At 34.6% G+C, this 23185-nt stretch overlaps 3 protein-coding genes across 3 annotated transcripts; 2 read left to right on the forward strand and 1 right to left on the reverse strand.

The window, feature by feature from the left end:
• Positions 1 to 2146: 2146 nt before the first annotated feature.
• On the forward strand, positions 2147 to 10498 carry LOC126706625 (squalene synthase-like). Its single transcript, XM_050406160.1, has 14 exons — positions 2147 to 2578; positions 3914 to 3956; positions 4695 to 4784; positions 5463 to 5538; positions 6356 to 6425; positions 6524 to 6667; positions 6762 to 6866; positions 7109 to 7255; positions 7557 to 7632; positions 9077 to 9165; positions 9643 to 9734; positions 9821 to 9866; positions 9987 to 10066; positions 10162 to 10498. Exons 1-13 carry the CDS (start codon positions 2384 to 2386, stop codon positions 10050 to 10052), a joined length of 1239 nt encoding a protein of 412 aa, XP_050262117.1. The 5' UTR covers positions 2147 to 2383; the 3' UTR covers positions 10053 to 10066; positions 10162 to 10498.
• A 1338-nt stretch (positions 10499 to 11836) lies between these two features.
• LOC126706626 (SH3 domain-containing protein 2) lies at positions 11837 to 17504 on the reverse strand. Its single transcript, XM_050406161.1, has 10 exons — positions 17288 to 17504; positions 15337 to 15459; positions 15143 to 15212; positions 14894 to 15045; positions 13928 to 14029; positions 13595 to 13795; positions 13416 to 13478; positions 13133 to 13285; positions 12962 to 13036; positions 11837 to 12226 (listed from the first exon to the last, which is right to left on the reverse strand). The coding sequence occupies exons 1-10, from the start codon at positions 17345 to 17347 to the stop codon at positions 12110 to 12112; spliced, it is 1116 nt and encodes a 371-aa protein (XP_050262118.1). The 5' UTR covers positions 17348 to 17504; the 3' UTR covers positions 11837 to 12109.
• A 1282-nt stretch (positions 17505 to 18786) lies between these two features.
• Positions 18787 to 21255, forward strand: LOC126705118 (uncharacterized). Its single transcript, XM_050404064.1, has 2 exons — positions 18787 to 20741; positions 20859 to 21255. The coding sequence occupies exons 1-2, from the start codon at positions 18787 to 18789 to the stop codon at positions 21253 to 21255; spliced, it is 2352 nt and encodes a 783-aa protein (XP_050260021.1).
• The last annotated feature ends 1930 nt before the right edge of the window (positions 21256 to 23185 follow it).

Here is a 23185-nt window from a genome sequence, read left to right on the forward strand (position 1 = left end):
TTGGTTTGATTTAATATTTTTACTTAGGCTTCGTTTGGGAGTTTATAAGGGAATGAAATGGAATGATCATAAGAGAATGAAATGGAATGTATTTAAGTAAGAGAAAAGAATGGAAGGAAATTGAATTAAGTAACCTTGATTGGATGTTTTAAAATAAAAGAATGGAAATGAATGAAAATAAATAAAATGTAAGTAATCTTGTTTGGGAGCAACATGGAGGGAATGAAATGTAATCATTTTATGATAATATTACTATTAGACCCTTATTTTAAAATAAAGAGTTGAATATACAGGAGTATTTTGGAAGTTTTAGTAAAAAAATCATTAAATCTAATTTTATTTCCTCCCATTTCTCCCAATTTTGGGGGGAATGAAAATTTGAGGTTTTAAGAGAATAGAGAGGAATGAGTATTCCTTCCTACTCATTTCATTCCCTTCCACTTAAACTCTCAAACAAGAGAATAAACTTTCCATTCTCTCCATTAAAACTTCTAAGCAAGGAAAATGAAGAATATTCTAAAATGATTTTTTTTTTTTTTCATTCCATTCCCTCCTCCTAAATGAAGCCTAAAGTCTTAAACAAGGGAATGAACTTTTGATTCCCTCCATTAAACTCTCAAATAAGGGAATAGAAGAATATTCTAAGATGATTCTTTTTATTTCTTTTAATTCTATTCCATTCCCTCCTCCCAAACGAGGCTTAAGGGATGGGGAGAGGGGGATAAAGATTCTTTGCGCTATCGTTATGCTTATATACTTCATGTCTCCCTAGGTGCTGGTTGATGAGGAATATTCATAGGATAGATGCCTTTGTTTGTTCTTATGTTTAATTTGTTTTAGCGAAATTTGCTTAGAAAAAGTAAATCATTGTACCCCTTTTTGGGTTGGTGGAAGTCTGAAACTTTTGTAAAAGGAAAAGTAATTCTTAAAAATTCCACAAAAGTATATAAATTGTAATACAAAGGAAAAAAAAGTTTAAAGCAACAAAAACATTTGGACAATTGGACCAATTTCTTTCTTAAAATTTTGAAATTATACAAATGTCGGTTGTACAAAATCAAAAGCAAAGAAAACTTTACAATCTCCGTTTGGTATGGCTTCTTGAAACGATTATTTATTTATTTTTAAAAGTCTAAATATGACAACTGAGGTATTTGGTAAAAAAAAAAAATATATAAATTCATACCCCTCCCCCTAAAAGTGTAAAATGAAAACACAATTAACAAAAAGTTTAGGATCACACACTTTACCATAACTTAGACAAGTGACAATAAGTGATTAGATTACTATTTAATTTTTACTAAGTACTAGTAGTGAACCTATGTATAAGTGGGGTAATCAGATCACAAATCGACATTTATGCAAGTTGTTACAAAGTGTGCAATCAAGTGTGTGGTCTTAGAATAATTCAGCAACTAAATGTTGCTAATTGCCAATCTCAAAACTTAAGGGTTTGCATAGTTCAATGTAATCAATCTTGGGAAGGGTTTTTAGGTTGCATTGCTAGGATCGGTTTCCATAAAATTCGAACCACCATCATATCAAAGGATCGAAATCCCAACTTCATCGATGGTGTTTACCCTATAGTTTGGTAGTCGAATGTCGACATAAAATATTCCAAAGAGTCGAAACACAATATTGAAAGATATTTTGGACATTATAAAATAGATAGTAATATAGATAAGAATTAATAAGTCAACCCACGGCGATTGGGGAAAAGAAAATTACATTTGAAACCGACATTCCAAACGCCCCCTTACATCAACATCTTTTCAAAGAATACACGTTCAGACTAAAGAAAGTCCACACCTTCCAGCTAGTACCTCTTCATTTCACAATTCACACTCTTTCAAACTAATCATACATTAAATTCTTGCCCTTAAAATATAATATAAAAACAATTAATTAAAGAAATTCCCAACTACTACCAAAACTTATAAAACAAAACAAAGGAAAAATAAAAATAGTAAAAAATTTGAAACGCCAATCCAACCTAACCCCACCATCGTATCTTAGGAAATCTACAAAATCGTTCTTCTTTTTTTTTTTCATATATTTTTCTTCGAACAATTATTTTTAGTTTATTAGTCCCATCTTCGATAATTTTTTTGCGCTCTAAACTCTCTCTCTCTCTCTAGACGCCATTAAAGTCTCTCTCTCTCTCTCTCTCTCTCTCTCTCTCTCTAGACGCCATTAAAGACCAAACGGCGTTACCACTATCGGTGCCTACATTAGTCGATGGTACTATAAATAAACACACGCACACTCACAACAACTTGGGTGTGTTTCGTTTTTTGAGTTTTTGTTCTCTCTTGGATTTGGGAGATCCAAAAACACGAACCCAAATTTGAGAACAGAAACAGGAAAGTAAAAACAAGAAGAAATGGGAAGCTTAGGTGCGGTTCTGAAAAACCCAGATGATTTGTTCCCATTGTTGAAGCTGAAGAGGGCAATGAAGCACGCGGAGAAGCAGATCCCTCCAGAACCACACTGGGGTTTCTGCTATTCCATGCTTCACAAAGTGTCTCGAAGCTTTGCGCTCGTTATTCAACAGCTTGATACCAATCTTCGTAACGCTGTAAGACCCGGAAATTTTTTATCTTTTCTATGTTTGCTTTGGTGGGTCTATTTTGTTTTTTTATTTTTTTATTTTTTTTGAGAATTTTGATGGAGTCACTTAGTTTTGACTTTTTTGTTGTTATTGTTATTGTTGTTGTTGATGATGATGTTATTGTTTGAATTACGTGTTTTGATGAGAAATTTGGATGGTTCTGATGTGATTTTGTGAATGATATTTTGATTTTTGTTTTTGTTTTTGTTTTTCGGGGTGTGGGAAATGCGTAGTTTCATTAATGTGTGTTTTTAAGGTCTTCTCTGCATGTTGTGGATGGTGGATGCTGTTAGTCTTATGGATTAGAAGGGTTGAGAATCCAAGAGGTTTTGCTTACATGGCTGATTGTACTTTTTATGTTTTATGGCTGATTGCTTACATGACTGGTGGGTTGGTACTTGGTTGATTTGTTAAGCCAAAGTCTTCATTCCTTTGAAAGGACTGTGTGTAATCATTTAAACTTTGAATGGAGAAAGTAAAATTTACTCTCTCTATCTTTCACATATACACGCACAAAATATGTAATATACAAGGAGTCTAATTTTGACCATCAGAGGTTGAATTCTATGGCTGCCACTCTTAGAATAACAAATTAGTGATGTAACAGTGAAAAGGCACTGAGAAACTTTTTCCATGAACTGCTTCAATTTGGGTTCTAAAAGTGGAATTGCAACTACCAAGAAGAAGGGTTAAGTGCTCTTGTGACCTTTGATTTACATCCACTAATTTTTATAGACTCAACAAAACTGTGCTAGAGTATATGGTATGGTATTAAAAATTAGGTCTTAGAAATCACGTAATAGTAGGTAGAATGAAATTTACCATGAGTTTTTCCCTGTATTTGGATGACAAAGTGCAGTGTCTGCCTATCCTATACGTGGCTTTAGAAACAAGAGAACAACTGGTGTGAAGGAAGATATAGTGTATTAGCTGCAGGAAAGGCTCCCAAATTCATTCTTTTTCTCCATTTGCTCTATAAGTTGACCAGAAAGTTATGTAAACAACTAATATTATTCAATCAATCAGATATAAAACATCAGATTAAGGACCATGAACTGTTGAACAATTCCATGCTTGATATATTTTTGGTCATTTTTATGATATCAGAATGCTGAGAGCGAGTCTTAAGTTCATACTTTCCTTTAATCATTGTTGTTGTTGCTGCTGCTGCTACTTCTGTTATTTTCTCACTTAAATGAAAGACTACGGTGTTTCATATTCTAGTTAGATTTTTCTTCTTGTATTACTTTCTAGCAATATATCATATTTAATTTCTCAGAAATAACCTTCGTGGTTTTGCAGGTATGCATATTTTATTTGGTACTTCGAGCCCTTGATACTGTTGGTATGTTCCTGTCAACGGCCTTAAATTTTCTCTGTTATTTTTCTTGAACTATTTTATTTTTGTCTGGGTGATTGAATACGAGGTCTCTATATCAATTGGTAGCATTGTATTTATTGTAAAATGAAAGACCATTTATGAAACTGGATTCTCCAAGAGGGACAAGTTGTATTCACATGTTAGTAGCTCTATTTATATCTATATTACTAATAATGAATGGGGAAATAAGATTTTCAGCTTATGTCTGGGTTGACAGTGGAGCACATGAGGCTACCCTTCAGGCCCTTCCATTTTTTGGTGTTATACATAAGAGACTCTGTCAAGGATTTATCGAAGAATATGAGTTCCTCTTAACAAGTTGAACCCCCTTGGGTTGCATTTCTTGATGTCAATACTTTAGTCTTTGTTGGAACTTATTCTAAATGATGATCAACTTCTAAATCAAATTTATGCATCATTTACTTGATCAAGTTCTAACTTTATAATTCCAAGGCAGCATAATGTTATGTAGCTGCTTGCTTTGACAAGCTGAATAAGATTCCTAGAAATGATGAAATATTTTTGTCGTATTCTTTAGGTTTCTGCAATCAAGAAAATGCTGGTTACATACAAGATTCCTAGATCTTGATTGCCTTGTAACAGGGCAATCAAGAAAATGCGGGTTTCGATTTGGCAATAGTTTTAGTTATGTTATGTTAATTCTCCCAACTGACCAACTTTGCTTTGATTGTTTCTTTACAGAGGATGATACAAGCATAGCAACAGATGTTAAAGTGCCTATCCTGATAGCTTTTCATCGTCACATATATGATCAGGAGTGGCATTTTGCATGTGAGTGTTTTGAAGTCTTGTTACCTATTTTTCTCACCTTTAACTTCCCTAGATTCTATAGACCAAAGAAACTTTCTTCTATTTCATAGATTTGATAGATTTTTTTTTAAGCTCAGATTTATCATATATTTCATTTAGTGATTGTGTTTAGTGCTTGTAGGCAGGCACCCATATTGGGTGGGTGATTCAAGTTGTAGTCCTTTTAAAAAAAGAAAAGAAAAGAAAAACTACACATTTGTGAGAGAATGACATGTCATTTGAACCAGGTTTCATTGGCAATTCAAGTTGTAGTCTTGTGGACCACCCCATTTCAGATGTTCAATTCTATTGCTGTTAGCCCCCATTGAGTTTGTCATGTAAATATATGCATGTATAGGCCACCATTTATCCAATTTCTTCTTTTGCTTTTATTGTTATGGTTCTAATTGTTTACCATGTCCTATTTTATACGAATTTTAATTATGCCTGTGTAAAATTATCATTTTTGACTTAATGCCTTAGGTTTCTAAACCAAGGACTTAAGCTTTCTTAGATCAATCATTTTTTCTCTTATAAGAAAAGTTTCATAGAACTTTTTATGTATGCTTACATGTTACCTATCTGGCTATCTGTTACCTTGTCAAAGATGATTGAATCTTAGTCCATTTGCTGATTTTTTTTCCTTGCTTCTGTGTAAAGGTGGTGAAAAGGACTACAAAGTTCTCATGGACCAATTTCATCATGTATCAACTGCTTTTCTAGAGCTTGGAGAGAGGTTATTTCTTCCTCTATAAATATCTGAAATGATTTTCTGTGGATATGAGAATATTGGTTTCATTTTTAATGATTCCTATTACAGCTTTAGTGCTTTACTAACCATGACCTGGTCAGAGTCTGTATCCTTCGTTCTCTCTTACGAAATTTCTACCTATACTTATTTGTTACTGAAAAATGATGATAGGATTCATCCGAAGGCTCATCTCTTGTTAGCAAGTAACATCTTGTCTATTGTCAGCTCAGTAACATGTATTACGTGATCTCTACATTAGCCCTGTGTTTCCACTGTACAACTGGAATGTCACTGTGGTAGTTAATGTGTTTTGCTGTAACTGTAGAGGTCAAGTAGGTTATTTTCTGGAGTGAATCTTCTTTCCCCCCAATCCCTTCAAGTTTACTGATCATGGGATATATTAATGAATGGTTGGTCTCACTGGTTCAATGTGCTGATTATCAAGCACTTCTCCAAAAATGTTAATATTGTTAAAATCGGAACGCTTAGGATTCTTAAATAGTGTGATTGTTTGAGACACTAGAATTTAAAGTAGCCAGTTGGGTCTGGGAAAAAATGGACCATACTGTACGGGTCCCTTTTTGTGAGTTTATGCCTTTTTTTTATTTTTAATAATCTGTTTATAATGAATAAATAGTCCTCGGGACTTATACATTATTCATAATTTAGTCGAGATTCATAGGATGCTATATGGTTCAAAAAAAATTGGCATACATGAATATCTTGCCTGTGAATATGTTATATAAGTTCTTGCTTTACATTCTTTTAGTAAATAACAAGCAATTCTCTGTCAATTCTGCAGTTTTCAGGTGGCAATTGAGGATATTACCAAAAGAATGGGTGCGGGAATGGCAAAATTTATATTGAAGGAGGTTTGTGAGCTTGGGAGCTAAATCTATATCATAGGTCATGCAAAAAGTATATAATAAATATTTTATGTGACACCTATGTTTTTATCCTCCTCCTGCAGGTAGAGACAGTTGATGACTATGATGAATATTGCCACTATGTAGCAGGACTTGTTGGACTAGGTTTGTCCAAGCTTTTTTATGCCTCTGGGACAGAGGATTTGCTTTCAGACGATCTATCAAATTCAATGGGTTTATTTCTTCAGGTAATGCTTTGCTGTATTAAGCAACCAATTCATTTTCATTCTAGTTTCTTTTGCTTGGAAGTTTGATTCAGTACTAAACATTCTACAACCACAGAAAACAAACATAATACGAGATTATCTGGAGGATATTAATGAGATACCAAAGTCTCGCATGTTCTGGCCTCGTCAGATCTGGAGTAAATATGTTATCAAACTTGAGGTGCATTTCTTTTCTAAGTCTCATCTCAATTCTATCATTTTCAGTCTTTATTTTATCTGTCATTTTGGCCTTTTATAATGATGTAAACCCAGTTTTATCACTGACCTTCAATAGAGGGGTAGGTCTCTAAAACATTGTAAAACTGTGTGTTCGTTAACAATTTATTGTTCCAGTAAAAAAAAAAAAACATCTTAGTGAAATTTTCTTTTCTCATTCACAATTTTAAAATCTTTGTAATCCAGGACTTGAAATATGAAGAAAACTCTGAAAAGGCAGTGCAATGTTTGAATGACATGGTCACTAATGCTTTGATACACGTGGAAGATTGCTTGATATACATGGCTGCTTTACGAGATCCTGCAATATTTCGATTTTGTGCTATCCCCCAGGTATCTAATATTGTCAACAAACTCTGAGAGCCTCTTTTCTCCCCACCCCCACCAAAAAAACTATTAATATGTGAACTCTGAGCTGTTACCATTATGCCTGATAATTTAGCATATTGGTGTGGATATATGTAATTTATACACAAATCACTTGCAAACCATATGAATATTGTCTGACCTTCATGGAAGTACCAAATCAAAATTAGGTCCGGTTTAATGGTGTGTAGTTTTAGATATGTAACACAGTGATAATTATATGATGTTTCTGTGTAGCATCTCATTTGACATATGCTACATTTTCTAGGTCATGGCAATTGGAACACTGGCATTATGCTTCAACAACATTGAAGTATTCAGAGGTGTAGTGAAAATGAGGCGTGGTAAGTCATCTATAGACATTGCTGTTACTGCTGAAACTGAAAGCATATTAGACAATGAAAATTAGTTAACATGTTTGTGGAATGAGGCTGTTCCATAGAAAATAAATGTATTGATTTTCAACTATTTGCTTCTGGCAAAGCTGCAAGCCTACCCTTCTCAAGTTGAGAAAGGAGAATTTCTCATGAAAAATTATCTTTGTTCTCATTTGAGTCTATCTAAAAGTTTCCACAGTTCATTATCGTTTACGAATATTAGTTCCAATTATAAATTTTTATGTGGAGTCATAGTAGAACAAACAAAAAAATTTAATTTAATGAGACATTCAAATGCGCCTTAACTGGGCCTTTAACTTTGGTTAACAGCTCTTAATACCTTTTCTACTATTATACTCTTAGGGCTAGATAGTGGGTCTTTTTAAAGTGATGCCTGGGGGGAAAAATGATTTAGATGCACATTCATGTGGATACTAAATTGAGAGCTAGTGGCCTTCAAAGAACAGTTTTATAGTCACTGTAATCTATCTGGCTTAGAGCACAGCAGGGGTTTCTTTAGGGGCATTGAGGCTTTTAGGAAGATCAGAACAATCAGAGACCCCCATTGATGAATGATTGTGCTTACTGCTGTTGGGTTTGTATTTAATTGTCTTTCAATTTTTTGATCAACTGGTTATTGAATTCAGAAACTGAGAGATGTTATGTATGCTTATGAGTTAATTTGTAATTTGGTCCCTTTTTTTATTTATTTGGAGTGCACTTTGCATAATTCCCTCTATGCTTAGATTGTGCCCCCTTCTGTGCCTTCTAGAAATTTCTTAAAAAGATATGTTATGCTTTTGGGCCATGATAGCGAAACTATCTGATGCAAAGCCAAGAAAAGGGAAAAACAGGAGTAACTTTCAGATCGTATGTGTATTTCATGGAAAGACCAATATACGGTTGGCTTTGATCCATTTCTTCAGAGAAGATCCACTAATGGGTTTTCTAGCTGTCTGGATTAGCTTGATATGACTTTTGTAGACATATGAGCAAGTTTCTTGCAATAAAAAGTTGAACACATGAACACTCTTGTACACCTGTGGGGGAAAGCGAGAGAAAATTTCCTGGGAGAATGTCTAAACACTTGGGTTCACCCTAAAATTGCTTTCTTTATTTTCTCTCTACTTTCTTTCTAACCAAGCAAGTGAAAATAATATAATTCTTTAATCTTCCTTTTATTTGCCTTATTTTCTCTTGTAAATTGTGAACCAAGTAGTGTAAGAAGATTTTAATTTCTTCTTCACTGACATGAATAGGCATTTGATGTCCTTTTTCATTTTTGAAAAACAAAATGATGGTTTGGGTAAATACAAAGGATTTAATATATTAATGCTGTTCTTCATAGCTCTTGTATTTATTTTGTGACAATTTCTTACTGAATTTTATTCATTCTGGTTATGTTTTCTAGGTCTTACTGCCAAAATCATTGACCAAACAAAGACGATTGCTGATGTCTATGGGGCATTCTTTGATTTCTCTTGTATTCTGAAGTCAAAGGTACAATGCTTTTATCAACGCTAAAAAAGATATATTTGCTTGCAACAAGATATTTATTTGTTCAGTTTATATATTGGAATTATCTTTCCATATCCTATACTTCTAGAATTTTTCATTAACCCCTTTAGATGTGTTTTTTTGTCTACTAGAATCCTAGATATGGCCCACACTTTTATGCAAATAGATTTTTGGGACATGAATCTTATGTGCGGGAATAAAATAGTCAATGCTTCCAATGTGTTTTTTCCACTAGAACCCTAGATTTGACCCCCACTTTTATGCCAATAGATTTTGGGACATGAATCTTGTGTGTGGGAATAAAAGAGTCGATGCTTCCAAGCTTTGAGGAAATGTTTGTAACCTTGGAATGACCACATGTTTGTAATTGATGGCTGCTAGACATCTTTAATTTGCACTACTTTTATTGTGCACTGCACTTTCCTGAGTGTTACTAATAATGCACTGTTGGGTATATAGGTCAACATGAATGACCCTAATGCAGAAAAAACACGGAGCAGGCTGAATGCGATACAGAAAACCTGCAGGGATTCTGGACTCCTTAACAAAAGGTTGTCATCTATGAACTCTGCACATGTTTCTCTATGGTTGTCAATGTCAATTATTTAATCTGACCACTTTTTGTGAATTTCACCAGGAAATCTTATGTAGTCAAGAGCAACCCTAGATACAATACAGCTTTTGTAAGTATCTGCCGATTTTTCATCCTTGAGGAATATATAAGCTCTTAATCACCCCCCTCATCCTCCAAAAAAGAAGTTATTTTAAGAATATCTAATGCTTATACTTTGATTTTAATGCAGATTGTGATGCTGATCATTATATTGTCTGTCATTTTTGCTTATCTCTCTTCCAAGCGACCAAATTAGTGTTCTCATTTATGGTAAGATTGATGGTTTCGTGGAACAAGTAAAAAAGAAAAGGTATTATTTTCTTCAGCTGACCGGAGCTGATTTGTCATGTTTTGTTCTTATGCAGAACTTGAGGCTTTCTTAAATGTCCTGCGAGAATGGCTGGCTAGTTACCGAGAGCCTGCATTGTTCTATGGAACTTGATTTGTGTTTGTTTTTAATATTTTAATTATTATGCTTGAAGCTTGTATATCTACTATAAACATGTCAAATACAATTCCTGTAGTTTCTATCTCCTCTAGGATGCACTTACTGTTGGCAATTCTGGGCTCCTTGACGCAACAAGTGAGCTCCTGTGTATTAGTTTTTCTAGTCATATTGGATTGAGCTATAACATTAAAGCTTTGTAAAACAAAATAAGAAATGTTTTTCATTCAAAAAAAGAATCCCAAATTTCCTTTCTAGTGATGGCTCCACTTTTCAGTTTTCACACATGGTAAATCCACCCAAAATTGAGAAGAGAGTCATTTCAAATATAACCATAATGGTGGCAACGCCTCCAGTTTGTGTATAGAGTATATGGATGTAATATGTTGATTTTTTTTTTCCTAGAAATTTTGTTATGGTTATAATTAAAGCTTGTATATTCATATAAGTTGCCAAATACGGTTCCTGTGACTTCCTAGTTCCAATACCGTTTAGGAAACTCCACCTTTTCTAATTACCAACTTACCAAATTGTAACAAGTCGTTTAGGCATCCTTTGTGGTATCCATGCATGTTTGTGGTTCGGACTCCGATTCCTTCCTAATGAAAAATTACCAATAGCAATACCTCTAGTTTTTTTTAATGCGAAAATAAATTTTCTCCTCTAACTATAATGTTATAATGTTGTTATCGTTTTAGTTCTTTTCAAAACTTGTCATTAATCCCTCAAAATTTTCAAATTGTTGTCAAATTTACCCCCTTGTCAGGTCTGTAAACTAGCCCAAACGTCATTTTGTTTTAAAACTTACAACAGCAAAAAAATTATAGCTATTCAAAAATTATATAGGTTTAATTATAAAAATTTTGATACTTGAAGGACCAAAATGACAACAACTCAAAAGTTTAGAGAATTGATTGCAAGTTTTGAAATTGGAGGGTTGATAAATACGGTAACACCAAACCTACAAAATTTAAAACTTTTTTTTCAAAAGTTAAATGAGGTAAATTGAAAATTTTTTTAACTTGAATGTCCAAAATAAAAACAATTCAAAAGTTCAAATTATTAGATTTGAAACTAGAGGGTTCATAATGACAATGACACCGAGATTAGAGAGACTAAAATATAATTAATCCTTAGTTATTTCAAATGTTTACAAGTCAAGTTCAATCTCCACGACACTTGTGATTAAGAGAGGAAACAAAACTGGAACTTTTCCTATGGAAAGAACAAGGAAAGTTTATCAAATCCACCAACTTTAGCGTGACGAAATATATAAGTTGAATAATACAACCTTCAAGGTGGCAGGTACTACAATTTTTAAATCATATAATATTTTCAACCAATTCTGTTGCCGTGTAAGGAAAACCATAGGTTGTAGGAAATAAAAGTCATGTTAAGCCAAAAACATTTGGAGCAGCCCGCTTGTTTGTAAGAGATTATTTTCAGCTTATTTTGACTTATGTACAACTTTTAAAAATTTTACCTAGAAAGAACAGCTACATTTTTGGCCGAATGATTTTTTTTTTTTCAAGCTCAATAAACCACTTAACATAACCTTCCAAAATGAGCATTAAGGTGGCTTGGAAAACAAAATATAGAATGAAAATAGAACTTCACTCATCATCAATAAGTATGAACAAACAGAGACATCTTTGCACTAAAAGAAAGAAAGAGAGAAAAAAAAAAGGGGGTAGAAATAAATGTTTATATCAATAAATAAAACAAAGGGGGAAAGTCGTCATCTATTTCACATCAAAGTAGGTGATGATAGACCTTCTTCTATTTTCAACAACACAAGATCCAACTTGGATGCTGGAGCAAAACATACACACGTACAAAATCCTCTGGCAAAGAAGCCAACGGAAAAATCAGAACACTTCGGCCACCTTGCTTGCGAGAACACGATCCCTTCTTTCGACGTATCCAAATGGAAACCAACCTGCTTTACCTTTGCATTCACCCTCCGCCCACCCATTGTTTGAAACCTGTTGAACAAAGAATATGATAGTTATGCTTGGACTGGATCTGACACATATAGAACACTAGCAATCAGACAAGAAAGGGGCTTTATGCCAACCTACTTATCTTTCTGTTTGGTTTACGTGTTTTGTACGAATTGAGAATGCATCTCCAAGCATGATTTTGGTGGATGTAAACCAAACAGAAAGATAAGTAGGTTGGATGAAGGTAATGTTTCATCAAACCACCAACCAAAATATAACCCAAATTCAGTAATTAATCAACTATGTTATAATTTATAATTGTTCAAAACAAAACTAGCATTACTAAGAGTCTGTTTGGATACCGTTTATTGCTGAAAACTGAAAACTAAAAACTGAAAACATTGTAGCAAAATATTTTTAAATGTGTGAATAGTGCCGTGGGACCCAGTTGAAAAGAAAAATTTGCTGAAATCCGTACTTGCGGGTCCCGTGAACAGTGCACGGGACCCACAAAAAAAATGCAAACGCACGTCTGCTTTCCTTTTCAGTGCAATCCAAACCCAGCTTAGATTTTAATCATTTCAATGAATATATTCATTCATCAGCAGGTTAGTGGGATTGGTCCAAATCCAAATGGGTTGCAGTCAGGCTTGCATTCACCAACCAACCCAATACTAGTCAGACTCAAGGTAGGAGACATTCATTGGCAGGCATATATTAGAAGGAAAAAAAAAGGAGCTAAATTATAAAAATGTTTAAGCCAAGCAAGTTATAAACCTTTCGGACAACAACATAGTCACCAATTGACAAATTTAGCTCCACATCAGATTCAGCTTGATATGGATGCATGACCTGCAACAGAATGGAAAATTAACAGTGACTATAAATATTGCAGAAAATTCATCAGTCAAAGCCAAAGGTAGGAATAAGATATGCTTAATTACTAACCTCCCCTAAAAAGTAACCCATGGAGTCTGTTGTTCCATTATGTGTTTGAGAAGCATATACGCCATTAACTTCTTCATATGATGGAGGTGGAGGCATGGTGTTATCCATGCTTGGACTAGGAGATGCTTCAATCCGCTGTCGTTCCGAAATCATCTATCAACAACAATAGTAGATTGTGAAAAATCACAAAATGATGGAAAACAAAATTTATCTTTTTACTGTAAATTCAGCTGCAATTGTAATTATAATAATGGTTTAACGGTATGGCAACATGGTTGCATACCTCGCCTCCAAGCTGATCAAGTATCTGAAGGACCCTTTGGTGATAAGTGCGTTCTGCTTCGATCTTCACAATCCAGAAAGAAAAAAGATGGATAAACTATTAAATCTGATTTCCTAAAATATATAGTGAAAATTATAATAAATGAGCCTATAACAAAATTGGATAGCAATTTGCACTACCATTGCTATAAGTCGCTGGAGAGTTAACCTCTGTTGTTGAGCTTCGACAGCAGCCATTGCTGCAGCAGCCTCCTTTCCTAATATTGCCATGTTTGCCTTTAGATCTTGTAGCTTTGTTTCAGCAGCTTCCAGTTTCATAATACTCTCAGAATTGCCTGGTGTTTCCCTCACTTTTGCTTGGCGTTTGGCAACTTCAATAGCCTGTCTAGGTTCAACAGAAAGTGTAATTACAAGCTTGTAAGAGGAGAATTAGCTCTTCAAGTAAAATTGACAATGCAATATATCAAATTTCTAATAACCAAAAACCCAACAAAATAACCCTGTTAAGAATACCTGAGCTTCAGCTTCTTGTCGCATTCTATCATAACGCTGAGCAAGATGTCGAGCATCTTCCAAAGGAGCTCCCATTACCATTGCTCTTAATGGCTCCGCGACCTAATAATCAAAGCATTTAACACAATACCCAGTATTAAGATACCAATAATTTTTGGGGGGGGCGAGGGGATGAGGAATCTATTGAATCTGAAACCAAAAGAATACAAAAAGTATTTTAAAAAAACCCTAAGATAAGCCTTTTAACAATTTTCAAAAATATCAAAAAAGGTAAATACAAACTCAAATGAGGTATGAGAAAATTTTTTATTTTAAAGGACAACTAATTAATAGAGGACCATGGAGTGGAAAATTTACTTGATTCTCTGTTGTCAACTGAACAGCATGAACTTAACTAAATGCTGGAGCTGTTGGGATTCTGTAGGTAATAATTGGAGCCACTACTAGCTAATCCCAAAACATGCATAATTACACCAGTTCATCCAAATAATGAATCCCAAGCCCACATATACAGATTGAGGGTTTATATTCACAAATATCCTTGCAATAGCAGCTGTGTAAACCACTATGTAAAAAACCACTACGTAAAAGAAAGGAAAACTGTAGCAATTATTAGAAGAAAGGGGATCCCAGAAGACGAGGAAAAATGGAGAATCAAACAATTGCTGCAATGGCTGTTAGTATTTCAATCTGAGTCTAATGACTCCCTGGTCTCTATTAAGTTAGCAGGGGAACCATCTTCATGGGTGTGGCAGGGAAGTGCGAGGCTCACTTTAAGTATTCAAAGATGCAGCAAATCCAATCAAGAGAGGTGGCATATCATCCATGCTATGCAATCTTATAAAATGTAATAGTTCATGCAAAGAACATCTGCCATGGATTTGTGAGGTGTTGAACAAATATCATGTACATGCAACCTAAACTCATGGAATTTCAAATTTTGGTGTATTAAATTCTAGGCCAAACCTGTGTACCAAGAGCTTTCAACAGATTCCCACGTTCCTTCTCCATTTGAGCACGAGCACGCCCATGATTTAGCGCAGCTCTTGATAATGTGCTACCACTGGTACATGTATTTTCTGAACCATATTTCCTGCTGTCTTCTGACAACTTTGTTCCTATTTGAACAAGATATATTAGACAGGATAACCATATTAAGTCCCCCTAAGTCAAATCCTGGTATAAGAAAATGGTATCAAAGCTCCACCAGCTCACCTATTTCAAGTTGTTTGGAACCAGTGACAATATATCCTTCTACACCACGAACAATATCCCTTTGATAATGCTGAAAAGATGAATGATGAATCTTTGTAACTTATGGAAGAAAACAAATGAAATATTTTTATAATAAATTTTATTTAAAAAAAAAAAAATGTGATTAGAGATGGGCTAGGGTGGACAAGACAAACCTTTCCAGCACGTGTTGATATGTAAAGCTTTTCAAGTTTCTGATGCTGATGGAGTTCTGCCTCATCAGTGACTAAGTTATCTGAACCTCCATATCCCCCAGCCCCAAACTGTTTTAGGACAGCCTAAAAAGACACTTAATTTAATTAACGAACTTGCTATTGTCAAACTGAAAAATAATTAAAATAAGGTAAGGTTGCGAATGGATACTTGAATTTGGATTTGGATTTGAATTTGAATTTGGATTTGAAATGCCTTAATTCCAAATCTATAAATATTGAAGTATGTCTTATGGATTTCTAGAATTCTATGAGTATAGAAGTTATTTAAAATTCAAGGATTTTAAGGTTTAAAATCCTTGGTGGATTTTTCAAATCCAAATCCTTAACCCTTTGTAAACTATCCAAACAAAGTATTTGGATTTTAATCACTCAAATCCAAATCCATGTACCCAAATCCTGCCATCCAAACACATTATAAATGTTTCTTAAATCAACAGCACAATATAACAATATAAGTAGTGCTTTTTTAGTAAAGATTAAATGCAACTGTAAGCATTAAGCGAAGGACAATGAATTGGAGCACCAAATCAATGACCAATGTCAAAGTAAGCATGTGAGCCTAGTTTGTTTTCCCCGTAATTCGTAAGCTCTGCATCTGCATGGACCAATGTGTTTCAAACCCACAACCTCATCCCCATTCCTATGAGGGTAGGAGATGCAAGCCTACTCAATGGATAAAAAAGAAAAGAAGGCTACAAGCACTGAATTCACACATGAGAAGCAGGCCTTGGTTATCTGAAATGACTAAAATACAAATAGTGTTAAACTATAAAAGGGCTCTGCTTGGACAGCTCATGGAAATCTGATTTCCCCATCATGTTCTCTATTTGATGTTATAGCGCAAGCCCCATTATTGTAAATAAGGCTGACTATAAATAATGAAAACCATCAACAAAAATGGTGGGGAAATTAATGGAAAATAAGCCTATATCATAATTTCAGTGATAGCACCAGTTTTCCCATATGGCCTAATTCCAGATAAAGTTCTGTTGTTTCAATATACAAGAATAGTACCAAAATTTCGGGGTCAGCTATGAATCCTCAACAGACTAATCAGGATTGGCCATTTGTATTTTATTCCGCCAATGGCCTCCAAAAAAAGATAAAATAAAAAGACCAAACATGCATTAAGTTTATCATCCATGACACACCATTAACTCTTATCACCAATGGGTCTTGAACGCACATCCTCACCCTCAACATAATCTTACAATCGAAGAAGATCCCATTTGAGCTAAAGCTCATTAGAAACTCAACGCCCCAACTTAAACTCACAAAATCCAAACCTAACTTGCTAACTTAAAAAAAGAAAAAAAAAAAAAAAAGTTTCCTCCCTAAAACAACATTGCCCATAAAACCATTCTTCAATTCTATCAAATCAAACTCCTAATCTAAGTCCGCAACAGTTTCAATTTCCGGTCCCCGAAACAGTCAGTGCTAATTAAAGCTGAAAGAATCAAAATTTTTTTCAAACCAGCTCATCATCCTTTAAAGCTAACTTGGCTATGCATCAGTCAGCAGCAATACTAGCTTATTCAATAACATATAAAAATCACAGATTTTGTGGGATTCTCTTTTCACTTTCAAAATTAAAAAATGCACAATCTGATAGATCCCAATACTCAATGTTACGGTACTAATATTTGAGCCAATAAAATTTTTAGCTATTTCCATTTTCTTAACGAATGCCAAACATGAAAACTAGAAACATGAATACACATAAATCGATCAAAAAATTTTGAATTTTGGAGGAAAATCTAATATGGGTTTGAGAAAAAGATTGAATTTTTAGCATTGAAACGGATCTAATTGTAAAGAACTGAGAGATGGGAATAGTAGAGGATCTGAAATAAGCAAAGTTCAATCAAATAGGGTTTGTGAGAGAGAGGACCTGTTGTTGCCTAGCGACCTGTTCTCGAAGCTTGGTGGCTTGCTTTCGAATAGCTTCCATTCAAGAGCGAATCGGGCAATCAGATTTTCGGTTTCTCAGACACACAGAAGACCGGTAACGGAGTTTCAGAGAGAGAGAGAGAGAGAGAGATTTTCAAAATGTGTGTTGTTTGAACTTGCAAACTTTTTGGTCCCTTCGTGGAGACACTTGTCTATTTTTTTTTTTTTTTTTTTTTTCAGAGTAAAGTTTTAATTTACGTAGTCAGATCTCTTATAATAAATTATAAATTTTACTGGTTGAACTCACAAAATTGATGGGAAAAGAAATAAAAATTGAATACTTTATTGGAAATCAATATAAATAATGACCATGATCTCAAATTCTTATTACTATGTAATTTAAGTTTTTTTTTATAAAAATAATTTAATGATTGTAAATTTGCATTAAGAGTTTATATTTTTGCTTTAAATAAAGGTTTATATTTTCTATACATGACGGTTATTTTTTTTTTATAAGTATACATCAAGGTTATGGTTGGCACCTCCACTGCTAGTGCTTATAATGGAAACATTCAGAGTAAAAATTCTCTATCCTATATATATATTTATGCAATATCATATTTGAAGATGTTAATGTGATTGAGACTATCCATAACTTCTCAACCACTAGGCCATTTCAAGTGTATTTGGATACTGTCGATTTTGCTGAAACTAAAAAATTATTGCTAAAAGTACTGTAGATAAAGGTAAAAATTAGTTAAAATAGTATCGTGGGGTCTATGAATAGTGCCAAAAAGTACAGTGGGGCTTATGAATAATAACAAAAATAAGCTGGATAGTGAAATTATTTTTAATTTTTAATCCTAACTCAAACACATACTTCCTCCATCATAGCTAACATCAACCATTTAACTCATTTTTTAGTTTTTATTCTGTCTAGTTGTAAAGCACATCAATTGCGTTGACCAAGATTCCTTTCCCTGATGATGTCTCTCACTTTAGGTCCATTAGTCTTTGTAATGTTATTTACAAAGTCATATCCAAAATTCTAGTGAACAGACTCAAACCTCACATGGACAACCTGATTATTGTTTTAGTAATAATAATCAGTCCAACTTTCTTGTTATTGTTCATGATCTTTAATCCTTGCCCATTCCTTCTCTCTCTGATCAGCATAGATGCCTTCTAAATGCTCCCATTACACCTACTGAGATTGAACACACAGTCTTCCAACTTGGCTCTCACAAAGCACCTGGACCTGATGGTCTTCCAGCCTTCTTCTTTCAAGAGTTTTGGGGCATTGTTAAGTGGGATGTTATAAACACTGTTCAAGCTTTTTTCCACTCAGGGTCACTTTTTAAACCTCTTAACCATACCTTCATCACCCTTATCCCCAAGATTCCTTTCCCTGATGATGTCTCTCACTTTAGGCCTATTAGTCTTTGTAATGTTATTTACAAAGTCATATCCAAAATTCTAGTGAACAAACTCAAACCTCTCATGGACAGCCTTATAACACCCTATCAGAATGATTTCATTAAAGGCAGGAACATTACTGATAACATTCTTATTGCTCATGAGATTCTGGATGTGCTTAGAAAGAAAAAAGGCAGACAAGCTTGTTTTGGAGTTCTTAAAATTGACATGAGTAAGGCCTATGATAGGGTTAACTGGACTTTTCTTAAGGCTGTCCTTACTGTTATGAAGTTTGAGGAAAGGTGGATTCAATGGATAATGGAATGTATGACTTCTGTTAGTTATACTTTGCTTGTAAATGGGAATCTAACATCTTCTTTTAAGCCTTCCCAAGGACTAAGACAGGGAGATCCTCTTTCTCCCTATGTATTCCTGTTTTGTGCCAATATCCTTTCTATTGCCTTACTACAAGCTGAAAATCATAAACAATTAAAAGGTATGAAGATTGGTAGGAATGGTCTCTCATTCACTCATCTCCTTTTTGCGGATAACTCTCTTTTCTTTTTCAAAAAGGATGATATGTCAGTTATAAAATTGCTTGCCATTTTGGACTGGTATTGTACTATCTCTGGACAGAAAATTAATTTGGCAAAATTGGATCTCTATTGCTCTCCTAACATGGCTGTTGTGGAAAAAGAATCTCTTGCTTCTACCCTTCATGTCAATCTGGTTCAGAATCCAACTAAATACCTTGGAATGACTTTTAAGATGAGGGGTAATAGATGCGCAGACTTTCATTTTCTGGTAGATAAGCTTCATTCTAGACTTCAAGGTTGGAAGGCTAGACTTTTATCACAAGCTGGTAGAACAACACTCATCTCTTCTGTTCTCCAATCTCTTCCCTTCTATGCTTTTTCTTATTTCAGGGTACCTGATACCATTTGCAACAAAATGGATGCCGTTGTAAGAGCATTTTGGTGGGGGCATGAGACTGGGGAAAGGAAATTACATCTAATCAAATGGAATAGAGTTTGTCAACCTTGGAGGCTAGGGGGACTTGGTCTGAAAAAATTCAAAACAATGAATCAAGCCATGATCACTAAACAGTTCTGGCGAATTCATCATAATCCCCATTCTCTTCTAGCTAAGACCTTCAAAGCAAAGTATTTCCCTAGAGGACCAATTCAGGACTGTTGCCCCAAATCACACCATTCATGGTTTTGGAAAAACATCATTAAACAGGAATGTCCAAGTTTGAGGGAAGGAAGATGGTGGATTGGTGATGGATACAATATCCCTCTCAAGCATAAAGACTGGGTTCAATGGTCTCCTCTTAATCTTCAAGACCATAGACTTCCTACTGGAACTGTGGGAGACTTAATTAACCACACTTCTGCCCCTTGGAACTGTGATCTAGTTAGAGCTCTCTACCCCCCTTCTTTGGCTAGAAAAATCTTTCAATTTCCCATCTCTAAAACAAACTCTGTTCAGGACAAATTGGTTTGGAAACACTCTTCTGATGGGGTGTACAATGTTAAGAAGGCCTATGAGATCCTTAACTTCGAGCAATTGCAACCTACTAATCACAATCCTTTTGATCAGGTGGTGTGGACCAAACTCTGGAAAGTGAAAACCCCTCAGAAGTTAGACACTTTTGTGTGGAAGTTGCTTCTTGACAGCTTACCTACTTTTTCCAATCTTAGGAGTAGAGGAATCTCAATTGACTCTACTTGTCCTTTCTGCAATGAGCATAAGGAGACCAGCACTCATTTATTTCTTTTATGTTCCTTTTCGAGAGCTTGCTGGCATGGCACCACTTTGGCCATTCACTCTTCTGGCTTCAATAACATGTCTATGCAGCAGTGGCTAACTAGGGTCATCACCATGTACAATAGCAAGGACCCTAATGTTATGAACTATCTACAAGCATTATTCACAACCTTGTGGTCTATTTGGAATCATAGGAACAAAGTTGTTCATGAGGGTATTTCTCCTAATCCTATGAATGTAATTCTCATGGTGCAATCTCTATCTTGCAGGTATAAGGATGCATTCTCATAACAGCTCACCTCAAACCTGTCCCCCAGAAAATCAACAAATCCAGTCCAATCTGTAGCTGGATCCTGGCAATTAATTATCAAAGTCACTGGGTTCAGAGACAAGAAGAGGAATAGAAGTGCTTTTGGTTTTGAAGCTGTCAACATACAGGGAGATAGTGTGTTCCTTGCTGTGAATAGTAGCCTAGTTGGAGCAGCAGAGGGTTTTTTGCTTGAAGCTGTGGTGGATGCCTGCCTTACAGCAAAATATCATGGGTTTCATAGTATTTTGTTCCTAAGTGATAGCAGAGGATTGGTCAAGCTCTTTAATACTAGGAAGGCTTTGGATTGGCAAACTCACTATAGGTTTGCTGATTTAAATTTTCTTGTACAAAATGGTCTCCTCTGCCACATGATCCTTGTTCCTCATTTGCTGCTTAAATCTTTATGTAATGTAGCTAAAAAGGCAGTACAGGTGCCTATTAAACACTGCTGGTTGAACCCAGCTCTTTTATAATCTCCCTTTTTCGGTATCAAAAAAAAAAAAAATTGCGTTGACCAAGGTTATGGTTGCCACATCCACAGCTAGTGCTTTATGGAAATATTCAACGGAAAAATTCTTTATCTTATTATAATTATTGAATTATCAACATAAAATATATATATATATATATATATTATGTAATATGATCTTGGAAGACATTTCATTTAGTAAACGATTGGATAGCGCAAACGTCCAGCGTTTTACACGTGGGTCTCGTGCACTATTCACGAGACCCATAAACCTCTTTTTTCAGCCAAACTTTCATTAAAAATAGGTCACACAGCACTATTCACACATTTAAAAATTATTTTACTACAATGTTTTCAGTTTTCAATAATAAGCAGTATCCAAACAGATCCTTAATGTGATTAAGACAAATCTTTTCTCCAATTATAATTATCGAATTATCAAAATAAATAAATATTATATTTTCTATGCAATTTCATCTTTGAAGACATTCCACTTAGTGCGATTGGTACAAATCTTATGCTTTTTTTTAAAAAATTTTTTTTTATTATAATTATCGAATTATCAAAATAAATTAATATTATTTTTTTAATGCAATATCATATTTGAAGACGTTAATGCGATTGAGACTATCCATAACTTCTCAATCACTCCTCACTAGGCTATTTCCTCCATCATAGCTAACATCAACCATTTAACTCATTTCCTTTAGTTTTTTATTCTCTCTAGTTGTAAAGCACATCAATTGTGTTGCCCATGGCCTTGCAATCTGTGATCCCTTTTGCAATAGTCTTAGGATCTTCCCCATCTCCAATCTCTTTGCCCACATCTTGGAGGCTAAGATGGAAGATGGTCCAAGTTCTAAACCTTTTTTTTTTTTTTTAATATATAATAAAATTCATCATCCGGCAAAAAAAAATAAAAAGTGAAGTATTATAAATATATAAAAATTACAAACATAATTTACTTGAAGTAAAACTTGTAAAGACTAGACTTGAGTTCCTAGCCCAGCAAGTGGACGGACTTAGGCCCAAGAAGCCCAAAACAATGAATTTGTAGAGGAATGGGTTGGAAAATTAGGCTTTAGTTGATCAAACAACAAACTAGATAAGCTTGATGATAAAAAGATAAAAATGGACAATTATGAAATGAAGAAAGAACATCCTCGGTGAAATCCGAGGACAATAGTTTTGATATAATGTCTTTAGATAACGTTACAAATTTGATTGTGGATTGCTATAATATTTCTTCTCTCCCTCTCTCCATCCCCTTTTTTATTTCCTTTTTCTTCTTTTATACTCTCCCCCCTTTTCACCTCCACCATCCACCTGTAAACTAGATGGTTAGGGCTGATACTTGTCCCATCAGCCCTTCTCATAAGTCTTTAAGTAGTAGCTGTGAGGCAGAAATACACTATTCAGGTATCACTTCTACATTAATGCGGCCAGGAGATTAGCTGCAGTGCATTTAATGCAGAGGTAGCAGTTTTCTCCTCAGATATTTTGGGGCTCATCCTTATCTCATATCTCTGCAGTGCTTGTCTGCCCCAAATGAATTTCAGGGGTTGTCATCCTTGCTGTCAATCCATTTTCTAGGACCTTGGCCAAGTTCGGCCGAGGAAGTTTTCATCCTCGGCACACTCTCCGAAGCCTTTAGGACCAAACCCCACCTTTTATTCATCAGCGCAATCTCCTCTGGCGAAGACATCTCCTACTTGGGCAAATCTTCGTTCTCGGCTTGGGCCACAGGCCCAATATATGAATAAATAATGAACTTCTAGGCCCAAGGACCCTACAAAACTTTATAACAAATTTCAAGAAATTTAGAATTCTATTTTAGTTAAAATTAAACATCAAAATTTTCTTTTAAAAAATAGTTTAATTATTTATTTTAATTATAATATATTATAATTTTAGTTTTAATAAAAAAATTGGTC

This window comes from Quercus robur, chromosome 11, assembly GCF_932294415.1.
Source record: "Quercus robur chromosome 11, dhQueRobu3.1, whole genome shotgun sequence".
Lineage (NCBI taxonomy): Eukaryota > Viridiplantae > Streptophyta > Magnoliopsida > Fagales > Fagaceae > Quercus > Quercus robur.